The sequence below is a fragment of the Mixophyes fleayi genome, chromosome 2 (assembly GCF_038048845.1).
Source record: "Mixophyes fleayi isolate aMixFle1 chromosome 2, aMixFle1.hap1, whole genome shotgun sequence".
Classification (NCBI taxonomy): Eukaryota; Metazoa; Chordata; class Amphibia; order Anura; family Limnodynastidae; genus Mixophyes; species Mixophyes fleayi.
Window position 1 is genome coordinate 61,434,816 of NC_134403.1, and position 9,991 is coordinate 61,444,806.

A 9,991-nucleotide genomic window follows, 5' to 3' on the forward strand; every position below is an offset into this window, starting at 1 on the left:
TCTGCCCACTTCACTAGGAAGTGCCCACTTCCTAGTGAAGTGGGCAGAATTAGATCCCAGCCCAAACGCCGCGATTCCTGATGAATCGCGGCATTTAGCCCCACCCCCCGCTGTCAAATGACGCAATTTGCGTCATGCCGTCACAGGGGGCGGGGCCAAAATGACGCCATTTTGGCCGCCCCGCCCCCTCACGCCCCCCTCCACTGGCTGGCTCCCGGAAGGGAGCTGAAGAAAGTAGGTAAGTATAAGATGCAGATGGGGCACAGAGTATGTGGATGCAGATGGGGCACAGAGTGTGTGGATGCAGATGGGGCACAGAGTGTGTGGATGCAGATGGGGTTCAGAGAGTGTGGATGCAGATGGGGCACAGAGAGTGTGGATGCAGAGGGGCTCAAAGTTTGGAAATGATGTAGGGGCACAGTTTGTGTGGAGATGATGCAGGGGCACAGAGTGAGTTAGCTGTAAATTATTCTTTGACAGAAATATAAATATATAAAAATATTATTTTCTCTTGGATTTATGTGTATTTTTGCGTACAACTAAAAAAGTATTTCTGTCCTGACCTAAATACTTATTATGTTTTTTGACCCAGCTACTTATAAAATGGGACTGCTCGGTAATTATTTTGGAGGGGTGCCTTGAAAAAATTATGGAGACTCTAAGGGTGCCGCGAACTGCAAAAGTTTGGGAACCACTGGTTTAAGCCATTTAGAGATGGCATTAACTTTAGAGGAGAAAAAAAATCATCTTTCTTTTTCATCTCTTCATAAATAGTGCATTTGTGCCACACCCATAAAGCTTTATGGGGATGGAGATATATGACGAAAACGGGGTTACCTTTACTGTACAGGGCAAGGTGAAAATAGCCCTATAGTCGGCCAAAACGTGTGTAATGGCAACAGGGATTTCACCCTTTGAAAATATATCCCTGTAACTCTGAGTTGTGGTAGGCTTTTTGATGGCAGCACTGATTTTTTTTTTGTTTAGGATGAAATTTGTTGTCTAGAAAAATTCACAGGTGCCAGTGCTCCAGGTGATGTTAAACGTTTGTGCAATGTTCTGCTATTCCTATGACTGGTGCTTTTCAATAGTAATTGGAGGGATCAGTAATTTGTATGATGTTACATTTTTCTTTTAAGGTTTTTAATAAATAGGTTGAGTTCAGTCAAAAAGTATGGCCAGTAGAACTAAACATAAACAGCCTCGTAAATACAGAAAGGAAGGTATATTTACCCATACAATCAGATTACTACTACTTTAAGGCGATCGAGTAACAAAAGCATATAATAGATTGACTTTTCTCCCAGCAGAAATGAGTTAACATTTTCTGATCCAATCGCTCAGATTTCAAGTTCCCAGGACCTTACATTACACTATCGGATATATATTGGGGCAGAGAAAACTCCGTATTTCCTACCAGACCACATCTATTCAGCTTACTGTACTTCTCTCTCATTAGACTAGGTCTACGTTTCTTCTCCAAGTACCTGGTAGCTGTGTATACAGATCACTGTACTGAGACCGTCAGAGCGCTGCGGTCTCCTATTATAAATATATATCTATTCCTATTATATACGTGACTTTTGTCCAGGCTACTGAATGTGCGACATATTATTCAGTAGCAGCCATGTAAACTGACCAGTGTAAGTTATTTGAAAAGAAAACTACTTTATTGAAGACACTGAATATAAATACTTAAATAGTCCTGTTGCCCTGTATACAGTAATGTTAAGGCGGCCGCTGTAGCGATGTAATCATTCAGTTAGTCACTAGCCAGGCATCTGACCACTCAGAAGCGGCAGGTTTAATATACACAGTTATAGTTAGGGATCCTCAGTGGATCAGTGATCTGTCTGTAACTAGATCTCCCGCAAGTATCTTACCACACAGTTGTAGTGAGCCATTATCTCCTCGTCCGGAGCCTTCAGCATCTCCCCGGTTTTCTCGGTTACTGCACCCTTATGGCAGAAAGCGCAGAGCCCCAGCGACCAGAGAGACATGATACCGAGCAGGACACACGACACTACAGTGAGTGACTGCTGTCCTCACATCCAATTATTTATTGAGAAACGAAAGTAGACTGCTACAGTAAGTGACTGCTGTCCTCACATCCAATTATTTATTGAGAAACGAAAGTAGACTGCTACAGTGACTGCTGTCCTCACATCCAATTATTTATTGAGAAACGAAAGTAGACTGCTACAATGAGTGCTGTCCTCACAACCAATTATTTATTGAGAAACGGAAGTAGGCTGCTATCTGCTTTCGGATTCCATTCTTGTTACTACTATAATTAAAATCTGGCTGTAATTAGAAGTCACGTCTGTAGCATGGGATTATGGGATGGGTTATAGAAGGGAAAAAGTTTTCTCAGCTAAATATTTTACTGTATGGTTCTATCACACATCCAGGGCCGGATTAAGGGAATGGAGGCCCCTGGGCTAAGGGGCCCTCCATTCCCCGCGAGGCCCCCAATGTGAGCAGTCCGCCGCCCCCCACCCCCCGCGAGGACCCCCCCAAGCACTTACCTGTCAGTGCAGTCCTCCGTCCCGGCGCGCTGTAAGCTCCTTACTGAGGAGATCTCGCGAGAGTTCATGAACTCTCGCGAGATATCCTCAGTAAGCAGACTACAGCGCGCCGGGACGGAGGACTGCACTGACAGTACTCAGCAGCATCGATCGGGCCGGGGGCGCCCCCGCCCCCGACCGATCAATAATGCTGCTGAGGAGTTTGAAGGGCCCCCTGGATGCCCGAGGCCCCTGGGCTATAGCCCAGTTAGACCTCGGGTTAATCCGGCCCTGCACACATCGCACCAGTTTTGTTCCGTGTGCCCAGGGCCGGCGCTTCCATTAGGCAACCTTAGGCACCTGCCTAGGTGGCTGAGCTTTGGGGGGCGCCATTCAAGCCAGATATAATAGTTAACATAATGGGGCATATTTAATAAAGCACGATAGTCATTAAGGTCCCACAGTGTCCTCCGCAAATTTATTAAGGGGGCATCGCAGCAGATATCATGGATATCTGCTGCTTTGCATACCTCTTCGTTTTTGGGAGCAGTCACCATTAAACCGAATGGTGACTGCTCCTGGCCGCAATCTAACAAGTCCCGAAAAAACATTTTTTTCGGGAACTTGTCATGTTAATGTACGCCAGCTGCAGCTGGCGTACATCATCCGAATTGAAGAAATCTAATGCTGTCAGCTCTGCTCCGAAGAGCAGAGCTGGACAGCGCATGTGTGGAGGGATCACATGATCCCTCCCTGTCACTCAGTGCTCTCTCTCTGCAACTATCGTTGCAGAGACAGAGAGGGGATCTGTGTGCTCATGTCCAGTTCTTGGAACTGGACATGCGCAATTGAAGAGTGAAGAGAAGACCCGAAGACAGCGCTTCCGAAGAGGGGGGTAAGTATGATTTTTTTTATCACTGAAAGAGCAGTTTTTTGGAACTGCTGTTTCTGTGCAGGGCTGTACATAAATGTGAGAAGTAGTTCAATCCTTATCATTGCGATAAGGATTGAAAACTACTTTTCACTTTATGTGAATATTGATAAATGTGCCCCAATGTCCCTTAATGCTATCGTCAGCAATTGACATGATTATGATAACCTATTTGCCGTTAGCCGCAGCGCATCTTATGAATTGATCTGGATCAGCAATTGAGTCATTCAGTGACTCATTGCACAGCTGCAAAGTAAGGCGCCCTCCCCTCCATTCCTACACAGTAATGTCCTCCCCCCTCTGCCCATGTGTGCCTGTCCTCCCCCCTCTGCTCATGTGTGCCTGTCCTCTCCCCTCTGCCCATGTGCCTGTCCTCCCCCCTCTGCCCATGTGCCTGTCCTCCCCCCTCTGCCCATCATGTGCCTGTCCTCCCCCCCTGCTCATGTGTGCCTGTCTTCCCCCCTCTGCTCATGTGTGCCTGTCCTCTCCCCTCTGCCCATGTGCCTGTCCTCCCCCCTCTGCCCATCATGTGCCTGTCCTCCCCCCTGCTCATGTGTGCCTGTCCTCTCCCCCCTCTGCCCATGTGTGCCTGTCTTCCCCCCTCTGCTCATGTGTGCCTGTCCTCCCCCCTATGCTCATGTGTGCCTGTCCTCTCTCCCCTGCTCATGTGTGCCTGACCTCCCCCCTCTGCCCATCATGTGCCTGTCCTCTCCCCCCTGCTCATGTGTGCCTGTCCTCTCCCCCCTCTGCCCATGTGTGCCTGTCCTCCCCCCTCTGCTCATGTGTGCCTGACCTCCCCCCTCTGCCCATGTGTGCCTGTCCTACCCCCTCTGCTCATGTGTGCCTGTCCTCCCCCCTCTGCTCATGTGTACCTGTTCCCTCCTGCCCATGTGTCTCCCCCTGCGTTTGTGTCCCCCTGCCCATGTGTAGTGCCCCCCCAGCCATAAACAAAAACCTATACTCACGTCCTATACTCATGTCCACTTATACTCAATATACTCAGAAATGTAGAAATGATATAGAATGATGTTATACTCCCAATAAGTTCAAACTAAAAAATACCTTTATTATATTTGAAGCTTTCAGTTCTCTTCTGGGTGAGTTTATGAATGTGGGTCGAGGGTATTGGGGGAAGGGGGTGGGAATAGGCTGAAGCTTTGCCTAGGGTGCCCAGAAACCTAGCACCGGCCCTGTGTGTGCTTCATTGTGTTCCTTGGTTTCCCTTGGTTACCGCAATCTGCTGCTCAGCTTGGTGTTCCTCTCTCATCAGGCGCCATCTTGCATAGTCTACTGCGCAGGCGCTACCCTGGGAACCTTCAAACCCTTTTCCCTTTATAAGGGCCCTCCTCCGTTTAATGAGTGTCAGATCATCAGGTCTTCCTACCTGATTGGAAGCATCTCCTCTGACTCTCATTCAGCTATTCCTGTTGTTCCTGGCTAGTGCTGCTTACCACTTCTCAGCGTTACCTGTGCAGCTCACCGCTTCTCAGCCTACACCGATGCAGCTCTCAGCCTACACCGATGCAACTCTCAGCCTACACCGATGCAGCTCTCAGCCTACACCGATGCAGCTCTCAGCCTACACCGGTGCAACTCTCAGCCTACACCGATGCAGCTCTCAGCCTACACCGGTGCAACTCTCAGCCTACACCGATGCAGCTCACCGCTTCTCAGCCTACACCGATGCAGCTCTCAGCCTACACCGGTGCAACTCTCAGCCTACACCGATGCAGCTCTCAGCCTACACCGATGCAGCTCTCAGCCTACACCGATGCAGCTCTCAGCCTACACCAATGCAGCTCTCAGCCTACACCGGTGCAACTCTCAGCTTCTCAACATTACCTGTGCAGCTCATCGCTTTCAGCTATAACTATGCAGCTCACCGCTTCCCAGCCTACACCAGTGCGGCTTCTCAGCCAGGGCCGGACTGGCCATCTGGCACTTCTGGCAAATGCCAGAAGGGCCGATGGCTATATGGGCCGGCCCGACTCCCCCTGTCTTCTTGGTGGCTGGTTCCAGGAACCAGTCACCTCTGCTGCGCGCTCCCCAGCTCCCTCCCCCGTTATGCTGTGCAGCCAGTTACACTGGTGAGTTTACTTTTTTTTTTAATTAGTTTTTTCTTTTACTGAAGAGGGGGGGAGCCGCGATTTTCGGGGGGGAGGGGGGTCGCGGGGGTGCCGCAATTTTCGGGGGGGAGGGGGGGTCGCGGGGGTGCCGCGATTTTAGGGGGGGTCGCGGGGTGCCGCGATTTTAGGGGGGGTCGCGGGGGTGCCGCGATTTTCCGGGGGGGGGGGTCGCGGGGGTGCCGCGATTTTCGGGGGGAGGGGGGGGTCGCGGGGGTGCCGCGATTTTAGGGGGGGTCGCGGGGTGCCGCGATTTTAGGGGGGGGTCGCGGGGGTGCCGCGATTTTCGGGGGGGGGGGGGTCGCGTGGGTGCCGCGATTTTTGGGGGGGGGTGTCCGCGATTTTCTGGGGGGGGGTCGCGGGGGTGAGAGCCCGGGGTGCTGGGAAAGGGGGTGAGAGCGCCGAAGGGGGTGCTGGGAGAGGGGGTGAGAGCCGAAGGGGGTGCAGGGAGAGGGGGTGAGAGCCAGGGCATGCTGGGAGAGGGGGTGAGAGCCAGGGCATGCTGGGAGAGGGTGTGAGAGAGTCGAAGGGGGTGCTGGGAGAGGGGGTGAGAGAGCCGAACGGGGTGCTGGGAGAGGGGGTGAGAGCCAGGGCATGCTGGGAGAGGGGGTGAGAGAGCCGAAGGGGGTGCTGGGAAAGGAGGTGAAAGCCGAAGGGGGTGCTGGGAAAGGGGGAGAGAGAGCTGAAGGGGGTTCTGGGAAAGGGGGAGAGAGAGCTGAAGGGGGTGCTGGGAGAGGGGGTGAGAGAGCTGAAGGGGGTGCTGGGAGAGGGGGTGAGAGCCAGGGGGTGCTGGGAGAGGGGGTGAGAGAGCCAAAGGGGGTGAGAGAGCCGAAGGGGGTGAGAGAGCCAAAGGGGAAGAGGTGCTGTGAGAGGGGTGAGAGAGCCAGGGGTTGCTAGGAGAAGGGGTGAGAGAGCCAGGGGGTGCTGGGAGAGGGGGTGAGAGCCAGGGGGTGCTGGGAGAGGGGGTGAGAGCCAGGGGGTGCTGGGAGAGGGGGTGAGAGAGCCGAAGGGGGTGCTGGGAAAGGGGGTGAGAGAGCCAAAGGGGAAGGGGTGCTGGGAGAGGGGGTGAGAGAGCCAGGGGGTGCTGGGAGAGGGGGTGAGAGAGCCAGGGGGTGCTGGGAGAGGGGGTGAGAGAGCCAAAGGGGAAGGGGGTTCTGGGAGAGGGGGTGAGAGAGCCAGGGGGTGCTGGGAGAGGGGGTGAGAGAACCAAAGGGGAAGGGGGTGCTGGGAGAGGGGGTGAGAGAGTCAAAGGGGAAGGGGGTGCTGGGAGAGGGGTTGAGAGAGCCAAAGGGGAAGGGGGTTCTGGGAGAGGGGGTGAGAGAGCCAGGGTGGTAGGGAGTGCAGGAAGAGGAGTGAGAGAGCCGGGGGGTAGAGGGTGCAGGAAGACGTGTGAGAGAGCCAGGGGAGTAGGTGGTACAGGAAGATGTGTGAGAGACAGCGGAGAAGGTGGTGCAGGGGGTTAAGGAGAAGATGGTGCAGGGGCATAGGTAAAAGAAAGTGTAAAGGGAGAGACATCTTAAGAATGGGAATGTCAGGGATGCAGCCATCATAAAACACAAGTAGTAATGAAGAATGGAAATGCACAGAGGGGACAAGTGTTAAAAAAAATAAAAAATCAAGCCTTCATACTCCATTCACTTATATTTTCTATACCCCCACTCCTAAATTTCTGCTTCGACCACTGCCCTCTATTCCTGCTCCCCACTGCCTGTGTGAGCTGACAGCTGCTGATCCCTCCTCGCCCAGCGTGCCCAGTAGGAGAACAGAACACAGGATGCCATAATCAGGTAAGTTCATATATTTTCTCGTGTGGAATATGTTTTTAACCATCCTTTCTTGAACTGGGAACACTACAGCGTATCCAATAATGTTTAACACTATGTATTGCTCATTATTGCGCTGTAATGGTTTTTGCATATTTATCTGTACAGAGATTTTTAATTAAGAGGAAAAAACATTGCTTGTCATAAATTTTATCTGTAATTATGTCAATATATCTATTTTTGTTTGCATTGTAAATGATGTATTAAGCTGCTCTTGGGACTCACACTCAGAATCTGATATGCTGTACCAATTTTTATTTGTGAATGAGTTTTTTCTGAGCTTTACTAATGATTTGGGGGCACTACTATGGCATAATGTTATTTGGGGTCACTATTGTGGCATAATATGATTTGGAGGCACTGTTGTGACATAATATGATTTGTGGGCACTACTGTATGGTATATGTTTTGGGGGCACTACTATGCCATAATATGATTTGTGGGCACTTCTGCATGACCAAATATGAATTGAGGGTAATACTATGTGGCATAATATGACCTTGGGGCACTACGATGTGGCATAATATGAACTGGGCACACTACGGTGTGGCATCATATGAACTTCTGCCAAAGGCAAGTTTTTCATTGTTGAATATGTTGGGAGCCCAAAGAAGTTGCTGTATCAGGGCCCAAAATTCCTCTTGTCAGCCCTGCCTGTGAGTCAAGGGGGTAGACGTCTCCAGGTAAATAATCTAAATGTTTCCTATCTAATCAAACTGATGGATCATGATGGGTCACATCCAATTATTTCTCACCCACCTCCTCTAATCCCCCTTAATTTATATACTATGTTATTTAAAATGAATAGAAAAGACGCATATCCAATTACTGTAGTAAAACAAAAATATTTTTCTTTGACATTTTGCTGTAGATGGAAATACTTTTAATGCGGCCGTGTGGGTTCAACTGATCATTCAATAGTTATGTTTTTTTTAGATATATGTTAGTTTTATTTCATGTGGAATAATTCATGAAAATTCTGCCATTAATATTTCATTGAGGGAAAAGGGTACCTGTTACCTATATGTGTGTGTAAGTACTCTGTTCGTAGTTGCTATTTTGTGGGAGATTTGAAAAAAGCAAAACATTGTTTCCTACAGTGGCGTCTGTATAATTGGTGGTATTGCTGTAGTATGGGGTGGCGTGCTGGTGGCAATGTTGTAGTGTGTTTGGTGCTTAGTATTGCTAATAAGTAGGAGAGGGTATTGCTATAATGTGGGGGGTGACGCTGGACGCTGTAATGTGGGGGGTGATGCCGGTTGCTGTAATGTGGGGGGTGATGCTGGACGCTGTAATGTGGGGGGTGATGCTGGACTCTAATGTGGGGTTGATGCTGGACTCTGTAATGTGGGGGGTGATGCTGGACGCTGTAATGTGGGGGGTGATGCTGGACGCTGTAATGTGGGGAGTGATGCTGGACGCTGTAATGTGGGGAGTGATGCTGTAATGTGGGGAGTGATGCTGTAATGTGGGGGGTGATGCCGGTTGCTATAATGTGGGGGTGATTGATGTAGTATGAGTGTGTGTGGGGGGTTATTTATTGCTGTAATGTGGGTACTAATAATGTATTGTCATGGTATTTATTGATGTAATTGGGGTGCTAATAATGTAATGTTAAGGGTCATTAGGAGAAATAAATACCCCCTCCCCCCCCCCACACACACTCATACTACATCATGTTGTACTGCGCCAGCATCAGTGTGCAACAATATAGTGCATGGAGCCCACGTGGGCCTGTGTGCTTTAAATGCCAGGGCTGATTTTTAGTCCCAGTCCGGCCCTGTTCTCAGCATTACCTGTGGCTTCATTGCAGAGCACCGCTCATCTTTGGTCAAGTTCCAGAGTTATATAACTGTGTGGATCTCAGTGCTATTGCTCCCTGCAGCTCATAGATTCACCGCATTATTGGTTCAGCTTATCTCACAGTCAAGACCTGTGGCTTCATTGCAGAGCATCGCTCATCATTGGTCCAGTTCCAGAGTTATACACCTGTGTGGATCTCAGTGCTATTGTTCACTGCAGTTCATCACTTCAACTGAATAATTTGTTCAGCCTACCTCACAGTCTAGATCTGTGGCTTCACTGCAGAGCATCACTCATCACTGGTCCAGTTCCAGAGTGGTTCACCTGTGTGGATCTCAGTGCTCCAGCTCTCTGCAGTTCATCTCCTCACTACTACTTCCCCTCTGCCTTACAGTGGCTCAGTGGTTCTGCACATTATCTGCTCTGCGCCCCCTTTAGGACCGCGACCTGCGGTTGAGAGCAGCTAAGGCCATATTCCCTTGCGGGAATCCCTGGTGAATACCTCTCCTCCGTTAGACTCCGCACTTCTCTGTGAGTAGACTGTCACTCGAGCAGAGGTCAGGACCATTCCCATTATCTGTCTTTCGTGACAGGTAAATAAAATCTATAGCGGTCTATTTATGACCCCAGCAGGGTAACCATCAATATGTATAGCTGCAAATCACAATGGTACATAAAGAATTACTGCTGCAATTTACTATGCTAGGGCTGCTCCTGTAGGCCGGCATTGAGCCCGCTCCAACACAAAGTTTTTCCCTCTTCACCGGCCTAATTCTGCTGGCGAATGGAGAAAGTGCTTTGCGC

The 9,991-nt window shown here is 50.1% G+C and overlaps 1 protein-coding gene and 1 pseudogene across 1 annotated transcript in view; both read right to left on the reverse strand.

The window, feature by feature from the left end:
• The window catches only part of LOC142141018 (uncharacterized), a 130,102-nt gene extending 127,945 nt beyond the window's left edge, over positions 1-2,157 (reverse strand). The window contains exon 1 of the mRNA XM_075199080.1: positions 1,884-2,157. Coding sequence (XP_075055181.1) covers positions 1,884-2,000 — 117 coding nt within the window. The 5' untranslated portion in view covers positions 2,001-2,157. The remainder of the gene's footprint in view (positions 1-1,883) is intronic.
• Positions 1-9,991, reverse strand: part of LOC142139809 (tripartite motif containing 13-like) — a 693,488-nt pseudogene that overhangs the window by 656,805 nt on the left and 26,692 nt on the right.